Source organism: Onychomys torridus, chromosome 20, assembly GCF_903995425.1.
Source record: "Onychomys torridus chromosome 20, mOncTor1.1, whole genome shotgun sequence".
Classification (NCBI taxonomy): domain Eukaryota; kingdom Metazoa; phylum Chordata; class Mammalia; order Rodentia; family Cricetidae; genus Onychomys; species Onychomys torridus.
The window spans coordinates 10,759,428-10,785,602 of NC_050462.1; the positions used below are offsets into that span (position 1 = coordinate 10,759,428).

At 40.8% G+C, this 26,175-nt stretch overlaps 1 protein-coding gene across 18 annotated transcripts in view; it reads left to right on the forward strand.

The window, feature by feature from the left end:
* Anks1b (ankyrin repeat and sterile alpha motif domain containing 1B) overlaps positions 1-26,175 on the forward strand; it is a 1,022,809-nt gene that overhangs the window by 423,037 nt on the left and 573,597 nt on the right. For all 18 annotated transcript variants that reach the window (XM_036169508.1, XM_036169510.1, XM_036169509.1 and 15 more), the window contains exon 12: positions 9,737-9,917. In XM_036169508.1, the coding sequence (XP_036025401.1) occupies positions 9,737-9,917 (181 nt within the window). The remainder of the gene's footprint in view (positions 1-9,736; positions 9,918-26,175) is intronic.

Sequence of the window (26,175 nt, forward strand, 5' to 3'; positions counted from 1 at the left end):
GAGCCTATTCCCACAGGCTACACACTGGATGGGACTATTTATGTAACATTCTTGACATGATGAATCTGAAGATTATGGAACAGATTTGTGTTTCCTGGAGCTGAGGAGGAGGTGAGGCAGGAGGGAAGTATGGCTATAAAAGGTGCAAAAGGAATCCTGGTGCAGATGGAAATCTGTTGTTTCTTGATCCCAGGTGTTAGGTAGAAGAGTTTGGTAGGATAATACCTACTGCTGGGGAAGCCAGGAAAAGGTCACATGAGCTCCTTTCTAATTACTTATTAGAATTACATCTGAATTTACAGTTCTTCAAAAATATACATCTTAATTTAAATGTTAAGCCGTTATTTTTTTTTTATAAAGCACTGTGCACATTTATGTGTAAAAGTTCCTTTCTCCCACACAGTGATATGTACTTCCTATTTTGGTTGCTCAGAACATATCTTCTATAATCAGTTGCATAATTACCTTCCTGCTGTTCTTAAAATGAACCAAATCATTTAAAAATTTATTTTTAAAAACAAACTGGGAAATAAAGCTGGCCACACTTATTTTTAATCTAGGACATTGAATTTGACATGAACATCCCTGAAATATTAATGTGTGAATATTTAAAATACTTAATTAAAATAATGTTTACAAGATATCTATGAGTGTTTTCCTGTGGATAGAGCTGCTTTTATGGGGTGGACACCTCAAAATACTTTCTTGTTCCTCAATATCTACACTGAATCCGGAACTACCTAACAGTTTTACTGATTGAAACTGAAGTCTAAAACTTAATCTTTCATGTATGTATATATCATTCCAGTGCAAGTTCATAAAAAGAAACATATATCACATATTCTTTGTTCTTAAAACTTTATGCTCATGCTTATATATGTTAAATATAAGGGAATACAGTAGTAGTTTTATAATCTCTTTTAATAAAAGATGAGAATATATGTTAATCCATAACTAAGTATCTCTATACAAAAATATAATAAAGAGATGAAAAACAGAAATGAATAAAATTCTTCATTTTTTCTGCCCTACTCTTAATGATATATCCAAAAACTACAGGAATTCAATTTATAAGATGGCTTATTGGTTAAATCATTTGCTATGCAAGATTAAAGACTTAAGTTCCATTTTCAGAGCCCATGTAAAAGCCAAACACGTTGTGTGAGTATCTGCAGGCCTGGAGCTAAGTAAATGGAAAGTGCAGCCAAGAGAGTCCCTGGCAGCTTGTGGGCCAACGAGCCTACATGGTGGATAATCAAGACAGACCCTGGGCCAAGCCAGACAGAAGGTGAGGGCCCACACATGAGGTGGTTTCTTAACCTTCACATGTACACTATAACACAATACAACCACATTTGTGTGCACATGCATACACACACACACACACACACACACACACACACACACACACACACACAGAGTGATGGCCAGTCTTTGTTGTCAGCTTGCCTGCCTCTGGAATTGATTAAACCCATGCTTGTCACACTCCTCTGAGGGGTTTTCTTAATCAGAGTATTTGAAGCAGGGAGACCCACCCTACATCTGGGCCACTCCTTCTGGTGGTAGTCCACATAAAAGGCCATGGAAGTTGGAAACCTTTGCTTTTTGCCTGCTTGTCCTCACTCTTGTTGGCAACTTTATTTATCCTGTCGCTGTGACTGGATTCCAACATAGACTGAAAACCAGCAGCAGCTCAGGGGTCAACTTGGACTCCAGCACCAGAGTGACCTGCAGAGGTTCAAGCCTCTTGGCTGAACAACTACTGGATACTTAGACTTTCCACAGGAGACAGCCACTGTTAGACTACCCAGACCACAGCTTGTAAGCCACTCTAATAAATCCCCATTTTATCACACACACACACACACACACACACACACACACACACACACACACACCACCCAGCATCTAATGGGAAAATGCTATCTTATTGCAAACAAAGATGTTTTTAGTTTTCACGCATCTTTTTTCAAAGGCATTGTTGGTGTTCTTCAAACCTCTTTTCTCTGCTGTTCTCATAATGCTCAGTAGAGGGCTGGAAATGCAGTTCAGTGGTTAGAGCACTTGCTGGGCATGTGCGAGGCCTGTGTTTGATCCCTGGTGGAGACAGAGGCAGGGAGTTGTGGGGAGGAAGAAAGAGAGAGAGTTCATCGAGAATCCTAAGATGAGTGGACCAGTTATTTCCTTTTCTTCTTCCTTACATGCAATTAAAGTGGCAAATTAACCAAAACTAAGAAAAAAAACTACAAAGGTGGTGAAAACTGCCATGTTACTATGGGATGTTCTCAAAAACCAGTATCGTTAGGTTTAGACAAAATCAAAGGGAGAAACCCACAGTCCGACGGAAGGTTACAAAGAGAGGCCATCACGGGAGTAAAGAGCTCGATATTCTTAGAGTCCTGAAGAAAATCTTGAGGGCATCGTCATCAAGCCAGCTAGAAGAGGCCAGAGCAACTGAGCACAGAGCAATGGGTTTCACGGTTGTCCCACGGGTGCTGGTGACTGCCTAGATGCTGAAGGAGTCTACAAAGCCTCCAGGAGTGAACTGCAGCAGCAGGAGGGAGGAGTGGTACTGTACCCTGGTGATCAAAAGTAGCCACTCAAGAATGACAGACATCCACATTCTTCTCCCCACCCCGCAGGGTTAATTTCTTAAATTAATTTATTTTTTTTTAGAATTTATTCTTTTCTCATATATTGCATCCCAACCATGGTTTCCCCACCCCCTCCTCTCAGCCTCTTCCCCCCAAATCCCCTCTTCCCAAGATCCACTCCTCCCCCTTTCCCTTCAGAAAAGGGCGGGCCTCCCAGGGATAGCGACCAAGTATGGTATGTCAAGTTATAATAAAACTAGGCACATCCCCTCGCATTAAGGCTGGATGAGGCAATCTAGTTGGAGGAAAAGGGGTTCCTAGAGCAGGCACAAGAGTCAGAGACACCCCCATTCCCACTGTTAGGAGTCCCACAGGAACACTAAGCTACACAACTACAACATATATGCAGAGTACATATACATATACATAGGTCAGATCTATGCAGGCCCCCATGATTGTCAGTTCAGTCTCTGTGTGATGCTATGGGCCCTGGTTGGTTGATTCTGTGGGCCATGTTCTAGTGGTTTCTTGACCCCTCTGGCTCCTGCAATCCTTCCTTGTCTTCTTCTGCTGGATTCCCTGAGCTCCTTCTAATGTTTGGCTGTGGGTCTCTGCTGCTTCTCCCATCAGTTGCTGGATGAAACCTCTCTGAAGATGATTATGCTAGGCTCACATCTAGATTCTACATATGAAAGAAAATATGTGACATTTGTCCTTCTGAGTTGTTTTTCTCTGTGGCATTCATTTTCTTGGAGATAATATACTTTTGTTCTTCTTTAAGGCTGAAAGAAAAACTCTGTATTTTCGTTATATGTACATCTTTGGATGTACACCTGAGGTCAACCCATAACTTGGCTACTGGTTGTGTCTCAATAAAAATAGGTATTCAGGTATTGCTAGTATAGTTTGGCTAAAGTTCCTTTGACTATATATCCAAAAGGACTCTCCATGCTGATATCCTTGGTGGCTGCATACTTTCCAACTCAACAGTGTGTAGGTATACCTTTTTAATAACTTTGGCAGTATTTATAAGAATGGGCTATTTAAAAAAAATACTTGGGAGGGGGGATTTAAAAGTTAAAGGCAAAACATATTTCATATTTCAAATGCCTAAAATTCATTTATTTTCTTTTTGGTCCTCTGATTTATCTCTAGAGCTTAGAACAGGGCCTGGCACATAGCTGATGGTTAATTTGTTGAACAGACTAATAGAAGTAGAATAAATAAAGTTTTTTCAGTGCTCAGACTATAAAATTAGAAGGCTGAGCAAGAACCAACATAGCCACTTATGAAGGACTTTAGGAGTAAGACATAAAGCCACAGCATCATAGGAGAGTCCCTGGTTAGCAAAGGAACAAGGAAATAGGTAAGGAAACAAACACATAAACCTAGTCTACATTCAGAAATGTATTATATGATAACTTAACACTTCATGTCAGTGCAGAAATCAGGATACTGGTACATCAGGCTGTCATTTAGGGAAAATATTTGTAATTATATACCACTTACCACATCCTGTATACTCAGAATGTGCCAGGTTGATGAAAGCCCTCCAAACACTTACTCTGGCTGTTCATTTTTTACCATTTAACCTCTTTCAAAAAAGTGCATGTGAAGACACCTCATTGTATTGAGACACTGCGCCAGAGGGTAGGTGTCTGGAAAGTTTGTCATCTTCAGGGTTTTCTCAGTGTCACATTAGCGCTGATTTTCTGACACTCAGCAGTCTTCCCAGAGAACTCATTCTGAACCTTGCTTTCACCTGGCTAATTTATTTAATATTACCATTGACTTTTGCTGGTGCCACTTTTTATATTGACACCAATGTGTCCCTCTAGATCTGCTTGACATTTGGTGAGGATGGTGTCTTAAACCCCTTATAATCGAATTAGGCAATTTCAGATGATTTAGAATCCACTTAAATGTAAGTAAGAGGCTTTTTCAAATGCCCATTAGTTTAAATAATTTGAAGATAATAGAGGAAACATAAATGGATCTTGGAAGCATTGGGAAAGTTTGGAAGGAAGTATCACATTCCCTAGTCAGGGATTCTTTCTCATTTTAGTCATAAGTGGATCCCATCCTGTGGTCTGCCATAATGGGATACACTTCCAATGTTGCATCAGAATATATTTCACTTACATCTTTATGTACCACAGTATTCCTACAATAGGTTCTGACTGGAGAAGATAATCAAAAGTAAGTATAACAAATACACATCACCCTCCCCGTGATAATAGTACATTCACACATCAGTCCCTTTGAGTGGTTCTTGGCCGAGAGGAGCCTGGCTTCATTGCTGTATACCAAGTGAATCACATTGGGCCCTACTTTCAGGTGTACCCTGTGCTTGGACTTAGTGATTTTTGCTCTAATGAATGTTTTTACACCTGGCTTATGTTTGGCCAGTGAGGTCTGTGGGGTAACAGAGCTTATGCTTTGGCTTTGAGTCACTGATCTATCATTCTGCCTTCTGTTGCATCAACTTATAGGGTGTGATTCTTGACCAATTCCCTCCTAACCTGCTGCACCCACTTACCCTAATAACCATAGCCCCTGTGTGCCAGGAAGGGTCCAACCCACATGGAACTGTAAGAGGCTCCATGCTTAAGGGACCGAGACATGGAGTGACAGATAAAAAGCACCCAGTAGTGAAGACCATGGAAAAAAAATTTTTTTGGGGGGGGGCAAGGAGTCCACAATGCTCCAACAATGCCACACAGCAAATCCCAACATCTCCACAGCCATCCTGGCGCTTTCTATTTCATCTTCTCAGAGACATTCTTTTCAGTAACACTATCCAGGGGCCAAAGACTGTCTCTGTAAAAGACAAGAAAGTAAAACAAAATAAGATAATGCAGCCTTTGTGGTCCCACGGTCTCTGTGGCAACCATGCACTCTGCTATTATAACAGAAAACAACCGTGGGCGGTACACTAATGACCGGACACGGCCACGTTCAATGAAGATGTTTGTGCTTTGTGACAGTTTTCACGTCAGCAAAAACTTCTGTGAGTTTTTTTCAACTATTGGAAAGGTGAAAAACAGTTTTATCTCCTAGGCATTACAGATATCAGCAGGCTGAACTTGGCCCCTGGGATGTAACATTGTGAGTCTTATAAGTAATTATGTGTTTGAAAACCTGGAGGTGTGGGTGCTAGACCACTGGGAAGAGAAATGTCGTACCGAAAAGGTGCCCCAGTGGGCACAGTTCAGTTGGTACAGGGACACTTGGCAGGTTCCATCTGTAATTTCACCGAACTTGCAAACCCTTTTCCTTTTACCTAGAGGCTTAGCAGCATTCCATTTGTGTGGCTAAGAAATTAGAACAGACTCATATTAAAATTCAAGTCTGTGTTCTCAGTCGCCAATATTATTATCACTACAGTCTCTACTGTTTAGTCTCACTGCTGTAATTTCAGTTTCCATAGAAATATTCTTCTCAATACAATAGCTTAGGTTCTCTGCATGTTGAGGCACTGTTCATGTGTTTGTTCCTAGATTTCTTCCATGTACAGTCTTAAGTGAATTGTTTGTTCTCTCTCAGCCATTGCATGGCAGGGTAGTTAAGGTGATGTTTATCTGACAGAATCTCCCAGGATCCCATTGGTCTAGCATGGAGGGGGTTTGCTTTCAGTTTTCATGTGAGAGTTGCGTCACTTTCCTTTGCTGCAAATGTATTGTCTAGATACTAGGCTTACTTCTACCAATTGGCAGTTGCTCACATAGTCCTTCAGACTCAAACCACATAGGTGAAGAGGTGCGTGCTTAATGCGGCTATGGTTGTGTTGTACACTAAAGCAGTGCATGTCTGAAATGCTTTATTTGAATGTGGGTGGCCAAGTGTTTTCTCCAAAGGGTCAGGCTGCCAATAAGTATCGTTGGTAGTATAGTTATTCAGTACCCCCAATGTGGCATGACATCGATCATGAACAATGAGTGAATGAATGGAGTGGTGTCATAGAAACAGGAGACAGCCCAATTTGGACTATAGGTCATGATGCCATTGTGAGCTGACTCCAATCTCAAAGCACTACTGACAAATAATCTTCATGATCATTGCCTCCTCTGCTCAGAAAGCTTTGGGCAATCACTACCTCTGCCTTGTGTCTTATGTCAGCTAATACTACAGTCCGTAGTCGGTGTGGAGAAAGTAGGTGAGACTGAGGTCAGATGGTCTCTGCCCAGTGGTTTCCCTTCAGAGTTTCTCTCACTCTGTCTTTTAGTCCCAATATTCTTCCTCTGGAGCTATGTTTCAGAGTGAGATCGTAGTTCTTGGCTCAAAGAAAAAACAGGATGTAAAACATATAGATTTGTATGAGTATGAACATGTCTTGAGTAGTCTACATTGGGTGACTCTGGCATACAAGTATGCATCTTATGTACTTCTTCTGTAGATGGCTAAACATATGTCTTTCCCACAGAATAACTTGTCTGCTGACATTCACCCAACTGAGAAATCTGTCACTGGAGGCTTCCTATACAAAATCAACTAACTGTCACAGCCTATCATATGCCAAGTCCTAAAGAGTTAACTCCATTATAGTTTACTGAAAACACACTGTCCCCAATCCCATCACCACCAGTTTTATACTGCATGAGCCTTTGATGTCCTGGTTGGAATTGCCCAGCTCCAATCATTGTTTAAGTACTAAAACAAGTTTACTAAAATAATATAATCCCAAAGCATTCTTCCTTGTCAGTATAGGTCCTTAAAATATTTTCATAAAAACCAAAATCCTTTGTGTGGCAATATGAGTCCTGTATGTATAGACATCTAGAGTTTCCAGTATTTCATTTCCTGAACACAATGTGACTTTCATATACTTTGTATCACAGTCCTAGTGAACCTTGCCAAGCTTTACATGTGTTGTGTGCCTGTGTGTCTTCGAACTCTGCTTCCTCAAGATTCAACTCGGCTGTGAGTCACCTGGCAGGGTGCTTTCTTTGTACCCCACTATGGTAGAAATCCACCAGTGGATTCCCTGACTTTCGTCTTCCCCTCCTGCAGCTCCTTTACCTACTGTACTGTCTCTTTGCCCATGCATCATTTCTCCTCCCACTGAAGAGCTATAATATCAGTTTTTTATTACTATTACAATACTTGGCCTGGTGTCTGCAATTAAGTGTACATTCAGCAATATTTGTAGAATGAATTAATGCAGCAAAGTTAGCCTATTTATCTTCATAATTACATAACAACTTGTGTTTTAATGCAATTAGACTTGTGGGCAGCCGAGGTTTAGAAACATATATTTAAGAAACATTTAGATGGAGATCATATACATCAGTAGTCTTGACCTTTAGAAGGCTCACAGGAAGGAACATTAGTGAGAAAGCAGTCCATTGCCTGTATATAAAGAGAAAAAAAAGACACAGTACACAACACAATACACAGTCTTGACTGATGGACATATCTGTTTCTATTAGTGCCCCGGTAATAGCTTGTGCCTCCTTAATGGCTGCCACAGAGCACAACAGAAAGGACATTGGATGTGAAACAGAGATTCAGTAGCCCCAAGGGCACACATTTCATGAGGAACCAAGCCTGACATTAAATCCTCATCTTTCATACTTCAAAAGCAACTGAATCTTGTGTGGGTACTAATCTGAATTCTGTTACTGAGTTGTGTCATAATAATAAATGACTTGCATGCTCCTGTACAACAATATTGCGCCTCTCAAGCTTTTTTTTTAAAAAAAAAAAAAACAAAATTATGAAAGGCTAAAGCGTATTGTGATCATTTCATGCCCTCTCTATATTTTTAGTCATCTACTTTAAAAATAGCACATGGTGACATAGAAGAGACGCAGTATTTGAGTTTCTATAAGATAGTGATCCAAACCTTTTGGAGAAACGAAAGCACTACTAAACCAAAGGTTATTGTACTATGAAGAAAGTGAATGGATGATAAACTTTATTGCATAAAAGTTACATTTATTCTCTTATTTATTACAAGAAAGGTATTTCATTTACATAAATAAGAATAGTGTAATGTAAAACTTGTATTGGGTTTTGGAAAATGTACATAGATCTGAGGGCCAAAGGAGTATACTTTTTCTTAAGTACAATGCTCTAAGCTCTAGTGGGCAGGAAGAATGGGAAAATGATTAATACTGTTGTAGAAAAAAACCCAGAAGGCTCCTATAGGGAGTAATCCGTGACCGATGGAGAGCATGGATTATATCGCAATTGCTCCATGATTTTAACTTTTATGTTTAAATTGACTTTTCTTGCTATTTTGGGATTAATTAAAATCCTTAAGAAAGAAAATCAAAGTTCACTACAAATACCAAGTGGATTCTTAGATACTAGAAAATGTCCCATATAACTTTACTTATTCTCATGATTTAATTCCAGCATATGGTACTTGGGGATAATATCTAATGTCACCAATTCCTTGGACTATATAAAGAATCAAAAAATGGAACTGCCTTAATTATACTTCAACGTTGAAGGGAACTTTTGATATTAGACTCTGTATCCTCAGGGTCTAGTGAATGACAGATGTTTAATGACTGTTAGTGGAAGGAAAGGTGACTTAAAGTTGTAACTTTCAAATTGATTATTAAGAACAATGCTCTGTATTTGATTTTTGTGATCTTCTGTGGAAATCAAATGGCCTACAGTAGTATATCAACTGTGCCATAACAGTTTTAATTATACAGCTTTTCACTATCATCAACTGATTGGTGTCTTTTTGTATTGATCTGTGCTAGCTAGTTTTATGTTAACTAGACACAAACTATAGTCCTCAGAGAGGAGGAAGTCTCCGTTGAGAAAACTCCCCCATAAGATTGGGTTGTAGGCAAGTCTGTAGGGCATTTTCTTAGTTAGTAAATTGACCAGAGAGGGCCCAGCCCATGGTGGGTGGAGCCCATCTGTGGGCTGGTGCGCCTGGGTCCTATAAGAAAGCAGACTGAGCAAGCCAGTGAGCAGCACCCCTCCATGGCCTCTGCATCAGCTCCTGCCTCCAGGTTCCTGCCCTGCTTGTGTTCTTGCCCTCACTGCTTTCGTTGGTAAACTGTTACATGGATGTGTGAATGAAATACACTTTTTCTTCCTCGAGTTACTCAGTGGGGGGGTGGGGGTTAAAGGCAAGTATGATTGTATTAATACTCTTGTCACCTCGTTTATTTTAGCCCAAACAACGGACATCTATTGTGTCTTCTCTGGATTTCCAACGAATGAATCATAACCAAGAATACTTTGAAATCAGCACATCTATGGGGTGTACCGGCTTTACATCTAGCCCTCCAGTTAGCCCACCCACCTCTTCTGTGGGAACCACAGAAGTCAAGAACGAGGGAGCTGAACACACAGGTAAAGCAGTTCATTTTGTACAGGTATGCTTTTGAGCTTCAGTAGAGTCTTTATGATCTCTGGTGACTAAGAGCAATCTTCTTACAAACTTTATTTCTGGTTCACATCATATGAGTAGCAGTATAGGGTATTGATATTTTTTATCATGGAATGGGCATAATATTATTTTTTAATACAACAGAGGTCTTTTCAAGTGTTTACATTAATATAATAATTTAATAGTATTATGATTATAAAACAACCAAGGGCCTAGAAATGCTTTTTTTCTTCCATTTCCATTCATGGCTCTCCCACAGTTTCATCAGCTAATCAACACATGGACCTGTTGATACCTGCTTTGAGACTGGAGAACCCATATCAAGGGTATCTGTTAAGACTGAGTTGGACACTGTTGCTAAGATACATGCCACCTGTTTAAACCCAAGTGAATTTGGAAAGGAGGGGTAGAAGGAGAAGTAGTACCACACACTAGGGAAAGCATTCTGGTTCTATCCAATCAGATTCATGGTATTTCTGTCCTTGGGAGAAGAATGAGCTAATAGCTAACTGGTAGGACTGAGGGACATCCTGACGATGACTAGGACCTAAACAGTGTCTTCCTCTTCTGTTTATGTTACAGCAAACACACTATTCATTTGCTTTCATCCAAAGAGTTTAAACTTGGTAGATATTATTAACATTCATTTTAGAATTCTATAGTATAGCAGTCAGTATAGGTGTTCCATTAGTTTGAACACTTATCTGTTCAAACTGTCTGCACATAGATACATGCATATGTATGTACATGTTTAAGTCTTTTAACTGACACTACTATTAAAAGCACCAGCACAAACATTCTAAAAAATATACAGCCAAAGAATTATTTTCTCTGGGATGCCAAGTGATAAGACTCTGGAGAAGTCATAAGCCAACCTTTCATGACAGCCAATAAGAGTTATTTATAAAATGTAAATCAAAGCACACCATTGCTGTGTTTAAAATGTGCCAGAAGATTCTGGTCCTTGCCATGGCCAATGGAGCCAACTGTCACCTGGTTCCCAACTTGCTCTTGAATTTGACCTTTAACATGCTCACCCAGGCCTTCTTTACTAGGCATTGGGCTCAGGGACTTTGGTATTCTGGTTCCTTCCACCTGCAGACTGTGTCTTCTAATGTTGATGGTTTGAAGTATATTTAGGTTTTGACTTGGACACACTTCTTCATGTAAGCTTCAGATTGCACTATCTTGAGTAGAAGTTCTCACTGTGATGGGAATCATGGTAAGAAAGAAGCAAAAAACTAAAACAGTTTCTATAATGATACAAAGCAAATACTTGGTGCTCTGTCAGACAGTGTTTTGGTATTTTCCTTATGTCAACTCCTCATGACCTTTTGATGGGCGTATCGGCTGAATAGTAGTATCTACAGTGAAAGAAAATCAGACACAAAGAACAACCACCCATCCAAATGGGGCATTCAAACCTGGTGCCAGTGTCCCTGTTCCCAACCACTTTTTTCCTGTTGCTATATTCACTTTGGTGATATTTGGGGAAGGACAGGGCCTGATGTATAGCCCAGGCTAGCCTCACACTCATGGTCCTACCTTAGCTCCCTATGTGCTGGGATTATGAGTGTGTAGCACCACACCTGACTTGTTCTAGTCACTTCTTTCAGATCTTCTCTTCTCTTTCTTCTATGATCTTATCTGTGTGTAAGATGATGCTGATGGCCTTTTTTGCTTAGCTACTGTCTTCTCCCTTCTTTCTAGAATGTACAGTGCAGGACATGAGTCTGGCACATGGTAAGCCCTGAAGTCAGGCTGCTTAAATTGATTACTAATTATTAAACAAACTCGGCTTTTGGTGCTACAGCTTTTCTTCTCTATAGAGTTAAAGAACAAGGAACTAATTAGATTTCCTTAGCCAATAGTTTAACAGTGCTTATAAAGCAGCTATTAGTATAATGCCCTATCAAGTGCTGAGTTAGTGTTCAATAAATAGTAGTAACTGTTCATAGTAGTAGCAGGGATTATGATAGTCTCATATCTTTTTTTATACTCAGACCTCACATTCATTCAACTGAGTACACACTGTTTTCTGTATAACAGAACAATCTGTAGGATGAGAAAGTGGGATATGCCTTCTAAGGAGAAATGGCATGTACACATCTGGGTGTGTGTAATTATTATTCAAACAGGACTTACTTGAAGGCTCAGTTTCAGATTTTAAAGCCCCCAATGGGAAGGGTGGCAAGTATTGCTATACTTGCCTTAAGGAAAATCTTTACCAGCTTTATTTTATTTCAAGGACAAAATGTTTTTAAGGATTCAAATTTTTCAATCTTTTCAGGTAGGTCAAGATTTTGCTTATTTGCATTTTTTCCATTAAAAACCAGAGTTATGGGTATAGAATCTAAGCCCTGAGCCCAAAGGGGAGAGGGTGAGAACTCCCATTTACTACATCATCCAAAATGTGCAGAACAATTGTAGCCTTAGGATGCTTTCCAGTCTGACCTTTGTCTGAGCCAAAACATAACCTCTAGTTGTTGAAAGGGCTCCAGTAGTGTTGCTGTGACTTTATAATGCAATACTTGCAATACTCACCTCCACAGCTCACTGCAGCCTTTGTAGTGAACTAGCACTACAGTACTTATCTCCACGGCTCACCACAGTGCTCACCTCCACAGCTCACCTCCACAGCTCACCACAGTGCTCACCTCCATAGCTCACCTCCACAGCTCACACAGTGCTCACCTCCACAGTTCACCATAAACTTTGTAGTGAACTAGTACTTTGTAATAACGTGGAAAGACAATGTTAATTTGCTTTAAATTAAAAAGTGAAACTTGAAAAATTTTAAGATATATTTTTTTTTAGTCTGGTTGAGGAAGTGTAGTTTATTACCTTGTAGATACAATGAATGTGTTACACTTCAGACTTAAGAACCTTCCCCTGCAGACATTCTCGTGTCATGTATAGTGTGTTCCATCCTGGATTTGCTCAGTGTTTTCTATCAAATCTCTTTTCCATCTTCAGTTTGCTCTTTTGAAAAGGGAAAATAAGATTGCTTCCTTGAATATCTGTGTTAATATGTGGGTTAATACATTTTGGAAACTATGGAAACTAATAGTCTTTAATATTTTCAGTTTTTATCTTTTCTTTTAATATTATTACTTGAAATCTACAATTTTTTTAATGCACAGGAGTCTTTTGTAGCCTTTTCTTGACTTTGAAATATAATTTAATTAACTGTACATGTACAGTTCATTTTATAAATGATTGTACAAAACATTAATCTTGACAAAAATGACATTTAATAGAACAAGAGCTAATGTTGCTTTATCTTGGGCACAGTGGCTGTGCCTCAATCTACTGTTATTTCACTAGTGATTGTGACTCTGCAGTTACCAGCCTGCTTCTCTGGAAGCAACCTGGCTGCTCAAGATGCAGCCTGGCAGGAATTCTCTTCCCGCAGGAACTGGCCCTGCTGCCGCCATGAAAGCTTTAACTAAATCTCTATCATTCTGTTTATAAATAAGACTCAAGAGTCAAAGGTTGGGTAGTTCAGAGAGGCTAAGTAGCAACTAGCTAACCCTCTTTCCTTACCAGCATCTCCCAAAAGGGACCGTCTTTCCCCTCAGCAAAAAAAAAAAATAAAAAAATTAAAAAAAGCCATGCCACTCAAAACCCCTGCCTACTACTTCTGGTGCATCTCTCTACCTCTTCCAGATGCTTTTGGATGCTCTGTGATTACTTTCTGTCAACTGGTTACTAACTCAGCCTCCTGACCCAAGGTTAATTTTATTTAATTAAAGCAAATGCTAATTTGGGGCTCACACTGTAATCGAATATCTCCCAACAAGCTAACATACCTCTAAAAGCTGGCTGCAAAACTCTAGGTGAACCAACAGATTGATTTTGAGAGACAGCCATTTCAAAACATCCTGGACTGTGATTAAAGCTTCAATTTAGAAATCATCAAACAAGGCTGAAAAAGAGAAAAGCTTTGGTGGTACATGTGGGAATCTTAGGGACAAAATTGCATTTAAGTAGAAAGATTAGTGTTAATGTGCAGGAAGTGGACTTGAGGTGAGGATGGCTGAGGGGGAAGATGACATCAGTGAAGTGCAGCTGAAATGAATGAATGATATATGCATAAATGGAAAGAACAAACTTGGGGGGGGGCTGATTAACTGATGTGCAAAGGTGAAGGATGAGTTCAAAGGAGTCACATTTTCTAGCTTTAGCAGATAAGCCAAATGCAAATGCATTTCTTGAAGTGGGGATGCCTGTGGATCATTTAAAGCCCAATTGGCTATTTCTTTCAATGACTTTCTTACTGGGAGTGAAGAGTCCCCTGATCTAATATCTGTCCTATGAGGATTCCTCTGTACTGAGAATGGACCATTAAATCCAATAGGAGGACAGTGCAGCATTGAATAAGGAGAATGAGGACAAAAAACTGAGACCAAAGATAAGGCAGGCAGGTAGAGGGAAACAGATGCCCTTTGGACATGTTGTTAAGGTAGATGCAACAACAGGTCATGGAGCAGTAAACGTGGCCTTGTGAGAGAAAGAAGTAAGGATGCCGCTAAGATGTCTGGAACATCTCTAAGAATAGATTTGCCCTCTTTTGGTATCTAAGAAATTAGGAAGGAGTAGATTTGGTGAGCAAGTTGGATGTCAGGAGTTAATTTTAACTCTAGCTCTCTATTAAATTTATGGAAGGATATGCTGAGTAGGAGCTGCAGGTCCAAGGTAAAGATGGAAATATGACCATCATCATATAGACCAGTGATTGTCAACCTTCCTAACACTGTGGCCCTTTAATACAGTTCTTCATGTTTTGGTGACCCCCAACCATAATATTATTTCCATTGCTACTTCATAACTGTAATTTTGCTACTGTTATGAATCATAATGTAAATATCTGATATGCAGGATATCTGATATGGAACCCTGTGAATGGGTTGTTTCACCCCCAAAGCGGTCAAGACTCACATGTTGAGAACAATGGATATAGATGATGTGGAGTGTGTGTAGGTAAGGAGGACCAAAACTGAGCAATGTGGAGGATGGGACAAAAGTCAGCACCAATGAAGGGGACAGAGAAGAAGCCACCATCCTTGGCCAGGGGAGCGTCTGGTGGGCATTGTATTCTGGAGTCAGGTGAAATAAGATATTAAAAAGAAAAGAACGAGAGGCTGTGGAGATGACACAGTCAGTTAAGTTCCTGCTTCAGGATCATGAGGATCCATGTATGGATCCCCAGCACACACCTGAAACCTGGGCATGGTTGTGAACATCTGTAAGCCCAGTGCTGGGGCAGGAAGCAGAGACAGGCAGATCCCTGGAGCTTGGCCAGTCAGTCTCATCAACTGGAGAACAATGGTCTCCATGGAAGAATCTGAAAAAATAAGGTGGAAAGTGATAGTAGAAGACATGTGGCATTGTCTCTGCTCTATATGTGTGCACACTGGGCACATCACACACACATACACACACACACACACACACACACACACACACACACACACACACACGAGAGAGAGAGAGAGAGAGAGAGAGAGAGAGAGAGAGAGAGAGAGAGAGAAAATACAAGAAGGTATGGTGGGGAAGGAGGAAGAGGAGAAAGCAAAGAAAAAGAAAAAAACAAAGAGCAGTTGGCTAATTGACTCCATTAAACGAAGCTCCTACATGGACTGGGAAGAGGGCTAGTGTAGCTGAAAAGTTTCACTCCGGGTCCTACCGAGCCCCCACAGTCCCGCAGCCCACTTATAAAATAATCACTCAGAAGCTTATATTACTTATAAACTGTTTGGCCTAATGGCTCAGGCTTCTTGCTTTCTAGTTCTTCTATCTTAAATGAACCCATTTCTATAAATCTATACCTTGGCTCATGGCTTGTGGCTTACCGGTATCTTACATCTTGCTTCTTATGGTGGCAGCTGGCAGCTTCTCCTGACTCAGCCTTCCTGTTCCCAGAATTCTCTGCTTTCTTTGTCCTGCCTATACTTCCTGCCTGGCCGCTGGCCAGTCAGCACTTTATTTATTAACCAATCAGAGCAACATGTTCAACATGCAGAGCAATATCCACGACAGGCTAGTTACTCATGGATTTAACAATGTACAAGTCACTGATGACCTTGATAAGACCAACTTGATTAGAACTAATGGGCAAAACATCAACATAATGTGTGAGGGGAAAACTGGAGGCAAGAACTTAAAGAGAGCAAGTATGGACCATCGTTAGTCTTTACAGGAACATTTTTTTCCAAAGCAATTTTTAAGTTCTGCTGAAGAAGAAGAAACAGGGAGGGGTTTGTGAAGTAAGTGGGAAGGCTGATTTCAGACAGGAGTATGTTGCCAACAGGAAAGATATTTTGGGTGTGGGTAAAAATGCCAGCAAGGGCATCCATACAGCAGTCTACAGAAAATCTGATGGTTTGTATGTTCTCCCTTAAGTAGAAAGCAGTAGCTCCAACTGGGAAGAGAGACGGTTAAAGTATGGCCCTTGAGAAGAGCTGAAATAGGTACTTAGGAGAAATAGGAGAAAATAGGAATGGAGTGACCCCCTGACTGAAGTAACAGCCCGAGCGACGCAGCGCTCACAAACCACACACAAGTTTAACCAGTGCAGCTCTGGGTTTTGCTCCAGCCTGAGTCAGCTGGAGGACATCAGTGCAGCAAACTTACAGACTGAATTTTAAACAGGTTGTGGGGTTTCTGTATGGGTATACCAAAGTGATCGAAGAGTAAGGAAACAGGAATGAAAGAAGGACAGCAAATGTGGTACAGAATGTACGCAGAGAAGGGAGAGAAAGAACAAAGAGATGAGTAACAACAAAATCCATCAGGGCCATGAGGACCAACGCTTCCAGAGGACAAAGACGCCTATGGTCAAAACTGAACAAGAGCTGGAGTGAAATGGGGGATTCTGCAGTGGGAATGGACATGAATCCAGGAATGATTTGATCTAAGACCATGAGAGTGAGCACTGGGCTTAGCCTGTACCCCTCGTATTAGTGTCTGTAGTTGGGTCAGTATGGTTTCCTGGAGGAGACACTTGGTGTGAAGGACTGTACCTACATATAATTTAGTCTCTGTTCAAACTAATTGCCATATCTTTATTTGCTCAGTCAGTAATGATATAGGTAGACTTTACCTGTGTTTACCTCTCCTATACTTTCTTCCACTCTTCCTTGAGGGTCAATAATTCTGTTCCCTGATTTCTAGAGTCTTCTTGAGATGGGGATTTCTTCCAAGTTTCCCACCCCACTCCAGGAGCTCTCTGCTCCTGACCCCCATGCATCCCATTGTGGGGTTCCCCTGACCCCACCAAAGAATTAGTCCCACCCCCACGCCCAGCAGCAGACCTTGACCGAGGAGGGGTAGTGTGCCATTGGCCCATCACCCAGCCTCCTGGTACCTGGAGACAATCAGGCGCAGTGGGGAGCTGTGTCAAGCAGGAACTCGTTTATTAAACATCAGCACACCCTTTATAAAGCACCAAACCACAAGCCAGCTTTCCTTCTACCAATCACAACACAGGTCAAGTATTCACGAGCCTTTCCGGGCATAGCTTAGCATGATGATCACGAAGAGGCCATTCACCTACATCATCTCTCCTGATCCCAAGAGCCAATCATAATTTTGGTAAACAAGTTAGGTCCCTGCCCAGCTCACTTCCTCTCAGCACCATCTTTGGCTTTTTTAGCCCAACATATACCCACATCCTGTTTATCTCCTTCTTATATGGAGTACTTCACTGACCTGAGAGCCCATGTTCTTAGGTATTTCAGTCTTGGGGGTACCCTTAGTGGCTGCCAGTTTTTGTGCCCCCACACACACTACTAGGGTTACTTTTTTTTCTTTTTTAGCAGACGTAGTGATGGGATTTAAATGGTGGAATTTCAGGTTTATTTTGAAGGTGGAAATAACATATTTTTGGAGGTTGGATGCAGGATATGATAAAATGAAAAGGATAAAAGATATGATTCAAGGACTTTGGACCCCTTTAAACCTCTGAAAGGATGGAGTTGATTGTAGTTGGGCTGGGGAAAGCTCAATTTGGATATTTTAATCTATATTTGGGTATCAAAAGAGTTCTGCTACGTAGATAGTTGAGACAATGGTTTGTCAGTGGGCTGAGGCAGAGTGGGAGAAACCATGTAATAATTGTATGCTCATTAAAAGCAAAGGGTAAAAAAAATTAAAAGCTCAAGAAATAGTAGCTTAGCCTACAGTGGGGGGACTCCAAAGTTTGAGTTTCTCAGTAAGAAGGCACTGGATAGGTATGTTGTGGATAGATTTGGGGAGGAGGAGGAAGAAGAGAAGAACAAATCATGACAGATTCTCCTTTCTTCTAGAAAGCTAATCCAGAAAGCTCTTTCCATATAAAGCATTTCATGAATTAGCACCTTCTCAAGAGCACCTGCCAGGCAAGTCAGCCATCCTGGGTAACCAATTACTTCCAGTTCTGTGGCACTTTCAAATCATCTACCTCCTGCTGGAGGAAACCGACGGGAGAGAGGGGAAATATATATTTTTTAGGTAATGTAGAAAAATGCTTCCTTCCAAATGGAAGGAAAAACAAAAACCAAAAGCCATTAGGTACTCAGTAGCGTAGGAAGGGTTTCTGCAGAGAGGAAACACCAGAGGAGCAAAATCAGAATGCAGAGGACGACATGTGCTCTCCCATGGATTAGAGAGTGCCAGAAAGGGAGGCCCAGGCCTTCCTTCTAAGTAGTTCACAGGGATGTGAAACAGAGCCCCCTGCAGTCAAGACTTAGTTACTACAGCAGGTGCTGGACGTGGCTTGCTGAGGGAGACTGGTCACAGAGTCAATAAAAGCAAAGACAACTGAGATCTTCAAGTTCCAAACTAAGATTCAGCATGAGGAGACAGCAAGGAAGTAGAGTTTGTTGGGGTGATGTATAATTATGTGTTTGGGAACATCCAAAAACAGTCCGGTATGTTATTGTTTGGTCTTTAACGATTTATGCCTATATAAAGTTCTTTCATCATAACTACCCCATTATCCTTTCTTATCGCTCTTCCACCCTTGCCAAACCCTTTCTTCCTCTCTCCGTCTCTCTTTCTCCCCCTGTAGCTCACGATGTTTCATCATGAGCATGGATGGTAGTCTTCACTTGAGTAAGAACAGGAGCAGTGACCATGTCACTGAGGCATATGACTCTCCCTCCCCCAGCAACTATTAACTGCTCCTCATGGAGAGGTGGGGCCGCATGAGTATTTCTCACAGCTACTACCATCCACAGTGAGTTGTTGACAAGTCCAGACTGCGTCAGGTCTTGGGCAGGTGACCACTGCTGCTGTGAGTTCAGTAGGACAGCTACATCGTATCTAAAAGCAGCATTCTACTGTGCTCCTCCCCATACCCTGGCCTGTTCATTCTTTCTACCTCCTCTCCTGAGATATTCTCCAAACCTTGGAGGGGGTCAGGTAGATAGACATCCTACTTAGGGCTGAGCACTCGGCAATCATTTATTCTCATCGCTTTGACCCTTTGTGAGTCTGAATTTACTACTTTGCACTGCCAGACAAAGCTGCTCTGGTTAAGGCTGAGAAGAGCACTAATCTATGGTACAAACACAAACGTTTGTGAGGTGGTTTGACGGCATGTCCATTTAGCAAAATGTGAGTTTAAACCACTATTTTAAGTAGATTAGGATTTTAGATAATCAAAAGAAAAGTACTATATTGACCAAAGCCACTAGTAAAATATACTCTTATCTGTTCCTAACAAAGCATGAAATGGATCACTTAAGTCTTTTTGGGGGGAGGGGAGTTGTTTACCCTGTGGTGTCACATAACTTTTTCCCCAGTGCCTTTGTGACAAATTACAAATCACACAGAAAGGCAGGGTATTTGTTACGAGATGCTTGACAAAGGAAGGAAAAGTTGTGTTTCAATAGTTTAAAATTATGAAGACATAATGGGGACGCATGCACGGTGTGTATCTGCACATGGTGTGGGACTTGTAATTTCAAGCGAAGTCTGTTGACACAGGAGAAGTGGTCTGGGGGCTGGGGAGATGGCTCAGCAGTTAAGACAAAACACTACCTTTGCAGGGAACCAAGTTTCATTCCCAGTACCCATGTCAGGTGGCTCACACCCACCTGTAACTCTGCCTCCAGAGGATCTGATGCCCTCCTCTGACTTCCGGAGACACTGCACTTACATAAACCTTACACAACCATACGTGTATACATATAATTTAAAATGAAAGAAATTAAAAATAAAAGTGTAAGGACTAATGGTTTAGCTGAACAACAGGAAGTAAAGTCACTTACTAGTGTGTTCCATCATGTGAGAGACTGGGGAGTGGTGAGGGTTTCTAAGAGGGTGATTACTTCATTCTAGAGAAGAGTGGGGGTCAAGGGGGTCTCTGAGTCTCTGCCATACCTCTTTTCCATCTATCCTGTTTTATGGCCTCAGTTACCTTTCCTTTTGCCAAGCTGGCTACATGCCACCCCACCTGGCTTTCCACTTGGTGGCCTTCTGAGGTCCCCTTCAGGAAGTCATAGGAACTTCTGCATTTCAGGAACACCTAAGAAAAATAAAAAGGGCTCAGAAAATACATCCCCAAGGTTTACTATTCCTTACCATGTAAAACTATCAAGTTTAACAGGATGTGACCATGCCCAGAATCTATAAGAGACTAGGAAGCTAGGCCTCTCAGTCACTGTGGCTCCCAGTTACTTCCTTGTTATCTTTGCAAAGACAGAGCCTAGCAGGAAAACCATGCAGCACCATATCTCTGTCTTTCCCACCTCACACACACCTTTCCCTTTGAAAATTCATCAGAAACTTAGTTAGGCCCTTTCTCATCTGGGACCAGCTTCTCATGTGTCTGAACAATATTCTTCAGACCCAACTCTGTTTGTTGTAAGGAAGCAGCCTGCCTTTCAAGTCTGTTGACTTACTAAGCCACCTTGTCCTACCTGAGGACAAGTGTCCAGACTAGACTGAGAGCAGAAAAGATTTAGGTTTAACAGGATTTGCCGGTGGATATGCATTAAATTCTACTTTGAAATTCCCATTATGTTGAACTAGCACTACAAATTAAAAAAAATACATGAGGACAGAGTACATACTTAATTGATTCAGTATCACAAATGCTTAATAAATATATCCACTTTTTTTGATATCACCATATTAGCATAAATTCAGCTAGCAAGCACAACGTGGACTGCAGTACAAGTGTGGAGCACCCAGGCGAAGTGAATCTAACTGGGTACCGGAATCTGAACTTTCTACTCTGACTCAGAGCGAGAAGACTGACTTGCTTGGAAGCAGGGTTGGGATTCCTTTGTGCTTGTTCCGTACCCTAGTTTGGAGTGTCCTAGGATGGGAGGGCAGCACAAAATAGATGTATGTCACTCTTGGGGACAGTGTTGGAGATTCCAGCAGAAGTGAGGTAGCAGAGATTGAGGGATGCAGCTCCAGAGATGTCATGTTGTGAAAAGTCTTCCTTTTCTTTCAAACTGATTGTATCAACTCAATTTTCTGTTGCTTTTACCTGGAGTTAATACAGGTGAAGATATAACTACTTCATTAGCTGGAATTTTCTTTGAGAATCCAATTCACCATGGCATTTATCTTCTCTTTAATTACCCTGTCTACTTTGGTTTGATGAATAGTTTTTCCTCTCTCATTTGATTTTCTCTGCTGAGATTGTTTATATCACTTGAACTGACTCCCCACCCCCATTATAGATATATTTGTGGGATATGTGTGATCACAATAGCTAAATATGAGACTGTGGGAGAAAAATGTAATGCTAATATTTAAGGAAAAGGGATTGGGGCAGTCTCCTTGGATTTGAGTCCGTGTTGCTAGCTCGGAAGAAATCCCCTCCCTATCACATCTGTCGCTACAGCCTCCTTGTGGGAGAAATTTTCCTCCTCTGTTCTTTATCCTTGACTGTGATGGGAAGGTGGTCTGGGTGTTTACCTTGTGCTTACTTTTCACAGGCTTTGCTTTTGTGTGACATGCTGTGGAGGTCCTAGGGCAGATCTTATTCCGGACAGTCTCCAGGTGGCTTCCTACCAGATAGAGCAGCTCTTAGCTGCTTCCCCAGCTTGACTCTGGAAGGGTTAGCTCTTCTGCTGGCCTGGTGACATCTGTGGCAGGCAGAGTTCTAGACGAGTACCAGACTCCTGCTTTCTGAACCATAGTCCTCCTTTGGAGTATATGCAAATTGTGATGTACTGCTAGCCAATGACAGAGGTGATGGGGCGTGTGGATGCAGTTAAGGTCTCCATCATTGACTTCAAGTTAGTCAAAGGAAGGATTATATTAGTTTCTTTTCTCATTCCTATGACAAATGCCTGACAGAAATAATTTAAGGGAGAGAGTGAGTTAGAACCAGAAGTGAAGCTTGCCTCCAAGTGACCCACTTTCGCCCGCCAACCCTACCTCCTAAGGTTGTGTAGACTCATAAAACAGCGCCACTTGCTGGAAGCCATGTGTTAAAACAAAGCAAAGCAGGGGGTGAGTGTTTCAGTTCAGACTCAGCCACTAACAGGGTCTCCTTGGCAAGCCAATCATGTGACCTGGAGGCTAGTGACTGGAAACAGCAGTCTCTCTCTCTCTATGCTACTGGCTTTGAAGAAGCAGGTCACACAATTCTATAGTTGTGAGGAAATGAAGTCGGCCACCAGCACAACCTCTGGAGAGGGACCCTGACTGCAGATTTGAGCCATGCCTAGATTACAGCCTAGCTAGACCTTTAACCAGAACCCAGTTAAGACTCCTGGCTCATGTAAACTGTGTGAGGCTAAGTGTATGTTGGTATAGCCACTAAGCTCATTGAAACCTGTGCAGAGGTAGAAAATTAATGTAATGCCCTATGTTCTAGTCATCTGAGCAGGAAGCTCTCCATCTGCCCCAGCTCATTCAGATCAATACCAGTCCCTTGGTCTCTATGAGTTTACATGATTGAGAGGAAAGGATTGGTTCTACCTGGCATCCCCAAGGCTACTTCAGTATCATTTATGCATTTGCTATCATGCTAGCTTTCCCTTAAAATATGTTTTTATATTAATAAGAAATAAGTTGTGAGGCTAATGCTTTAATAATAAAATACTGAGATGTAAGACAAAGGGCTGTGTTGGGGACCATCCAGACTGAAATTTCAGCATTATTGATGTCTCCGCTCTAGCTCCTTGTCTATTAATGTCAGCAAAACTTTTGTTTCTTTCCAGCACATATCGGATCATAATATTCTATAGCTTGAGAAACTTTTTATACCTCTTCACTGTGTAAGAAGCCCTGGGTTTGATCTTCAGCACCGCCTAAAAAATTGAAAAACATGTGCATACATACATACTGCATGGGAAGTCAGAAATGTGCATCACAGAAGAAGCTTTTCAGTTTTAACACTTTGAACCTGAATGGCTCCTGCTTCTGACTCGGGAGGATTGCCTTGAGTTCGTGAGGTCAGCCTTGATGATATAGTGATATCCAGGCTAGCTTGCATTACTGTCTTAGACCTTGTCTCAAACAAACTAATCAAAATTTAAAAATAAATCACTTTGAAAGTCTTTCTGAAAACTGTTGACTTAGCGGAGGCTTATAAACTGAAGCAATATGAAAAGCTGATGCACATGAATATCTATATGATGCCCCAAGAAATATATATCTCTGGGGAAATTTTATAAAATATGTAAGCCAGTGTTCTTTTTGAGTGGTTCATTATTTATCTGATATGGATTTCTACTACTTATTTTAATACTGTGAAATCATTACAGAACTACTTTTAATATAATAGGTTATGAGTTTATTAGATATTATGTTCATTACAATTAATAAAATTGTATCTGTCCATTTTATAAGAAAATAATTTTCATATGAGTATGACCAAAAATGTTTCATCATATCCAACTCAACTTTTAAAAATGTAATTCTGACTTCTGTTTACTCATATCATGCTTCCTGTTTCTATCCAAATATACAATGAACTCATAAGCATATTTTTTTTTTAGTGCCCATGGCTCCATGATTCTGTTAAATTGGGATGTTTTCCCATCCAGTCTACCTGATAGACTACAATTCTGTCAGATAATTTGACTAATTGTAGCTCTCTTATTCTATCAAAGCTGCTATATTGGAACATTGTAAACTGGATAGCTTATTATTATTTATTTTTGACACAGGGTCTCTGTACATAGATCTGACTGTCCTGGAACTCACTCTGTAGACCAGGCTGGCCTCGAACACACAGAGATCCACCTACCTCTGCTTCTCAAGTGCTGAGATTAAAGGCGTGTGCAACCACACCCAGCTGTAAACTGGATAATTTAAACAACTGAAATTTATTTTTCTTCTGAATGTTGGGAAATGCATATCAGGATATCATCATACTTGGCGGTGGCTTTGGGTTCTCAGACTGATCATTCTGTGTCCTCACAGGGCAGAAGAGACAAAAGAACTGTTTTCAGCCTCTCCTTTAAGGGCACAGATGCCATTCATGAGCCTCAGACCTCCATGACTTAATCGGGTCTGTGGCTCCTATCTCCTTTGTGTACTGTGGGATGACTCATCCCTAATGGGCTTGAGGGCCAGTGGGCCCAAACCATTAAAAAAATACTTTCTGAGAGCCAACCTGTATCTGCTTAAAGGCCTTAGCAACAGGAACTGAAACATGATCTGGAGATGACCTGGACCAATGAGAGGCAGCCATATAATACCAGCAGATGCATATTTATCAGACTTTCCCCCAGGGTGGGGTGGAGGATATATAAAGCTTGCCTCTTCCTCAATAACCTTAGCTTATTGTTTTGACATTCTCCTAGAGTCTGTGACATTGACTCTGCACCTAGTTGGCCCCCTTTCCCCAAAGGGAACAACAGCTCAGGATCCTGCCACAGCTCCACCACAGCACAGGACCCTGCTACCCTAGCTCCACCAATTTTCATACTCTTCATGTACTTCTGGGAAATCTTATATAAACACATGTATTTGTGTTTGTGAGCCCCTTAAATAGAGAGGCTGTGTCTGAAATGCCTAATGCCTAGAATGGTGACTATCTATATCTGTTATATAGTAGATGTTAAATACTTGAATAAGTGAATGGATAGTTGCTTATTTGGAATTCTGTCACCTGCTGTGAGCCTATTTTGGATGTAAAAATTGGTGGTACTGGGACAACTGCACAAAGGAGGCTGCTGCTATGTGCTTAATGCTTTGGTTTCTCCAGATGTTTATGTTGAAACCTGAACCCCAATGTGATGCTGCTTAGGTCATGAAGTCGATGTCTCATGAATCTCATCTTTACAACAAGGCAGGATCAGCTTTCTTCTTAACTACCCTGATCTTCCTCATTCCTTACTTCATAAAATAGCCCAGAGAGATGCCATTTAGGTGTAAATCCTTGTTATATAATCCGTATTACAGATGAGATTTCTTTTACAATGGGAAGATATTCCATTTTCATAGACAATTATAAAATAGTTGACCCAGTCAAACCATAAAGATCACTCTAGAAAGTAATATATCTGATAATTTGTACTGTTTTTTAGTATCCTTTTTTATTTCTGTTTGGTGGACTATTGTCTTAAGGCTTAATTTTAAAGATGAATTACAGACTTTAGCCATCACTGTTTTATCACAAGGTCAAAATACAGGGTAGGATGGCTATATTTTATTTTCTTCCATTGAATTGACTTCTTTATTGCTTTTGTCTTTTTTGCATTGGTGTATTAGGTTGAAAATATATTGTACTGGGCCCTGGAGCCTTGAGAAGAATCGGGTCTGCTGACCAGCAGCTTGCAAGTGTTAAGAGTAAAAACTCTCACTCAAGATGAGCTCTCACAGTTGAGCTCTCCATGGTTCTGATTTAGATCAGCTAATGGGGTATAAGGAAAGCACATAGGCTACAAAGCGTCACACTTATTCCAGAACCAAGGATATAATTTTTGTATTATACACTCCTTTGGATATCAATCAGCTCTGTTGTTTGTCTTTGTTTCCTCTATTAGCATAGATATCTGTGGCCCTTTTATAAATTCACATAACCAGAAGTTGACTATATAAAGCTAATAATAGATTTCAGATTTCTTTCTGGGAAGCACATAAGCAAACACAAAAGGAAGTGTTATTCACCAAGCAAATCTCTCTATTCCTGGTGATTACAATTTTGACAAGCTATTGTCTTAGAGGAAGGATTTAGATCCTATATCACATAACTTCACAGCAGCCTTGTATTTCTTCTAATCTGAGTACCAATAAACAGTACTTGTCTAAATTTGAAGG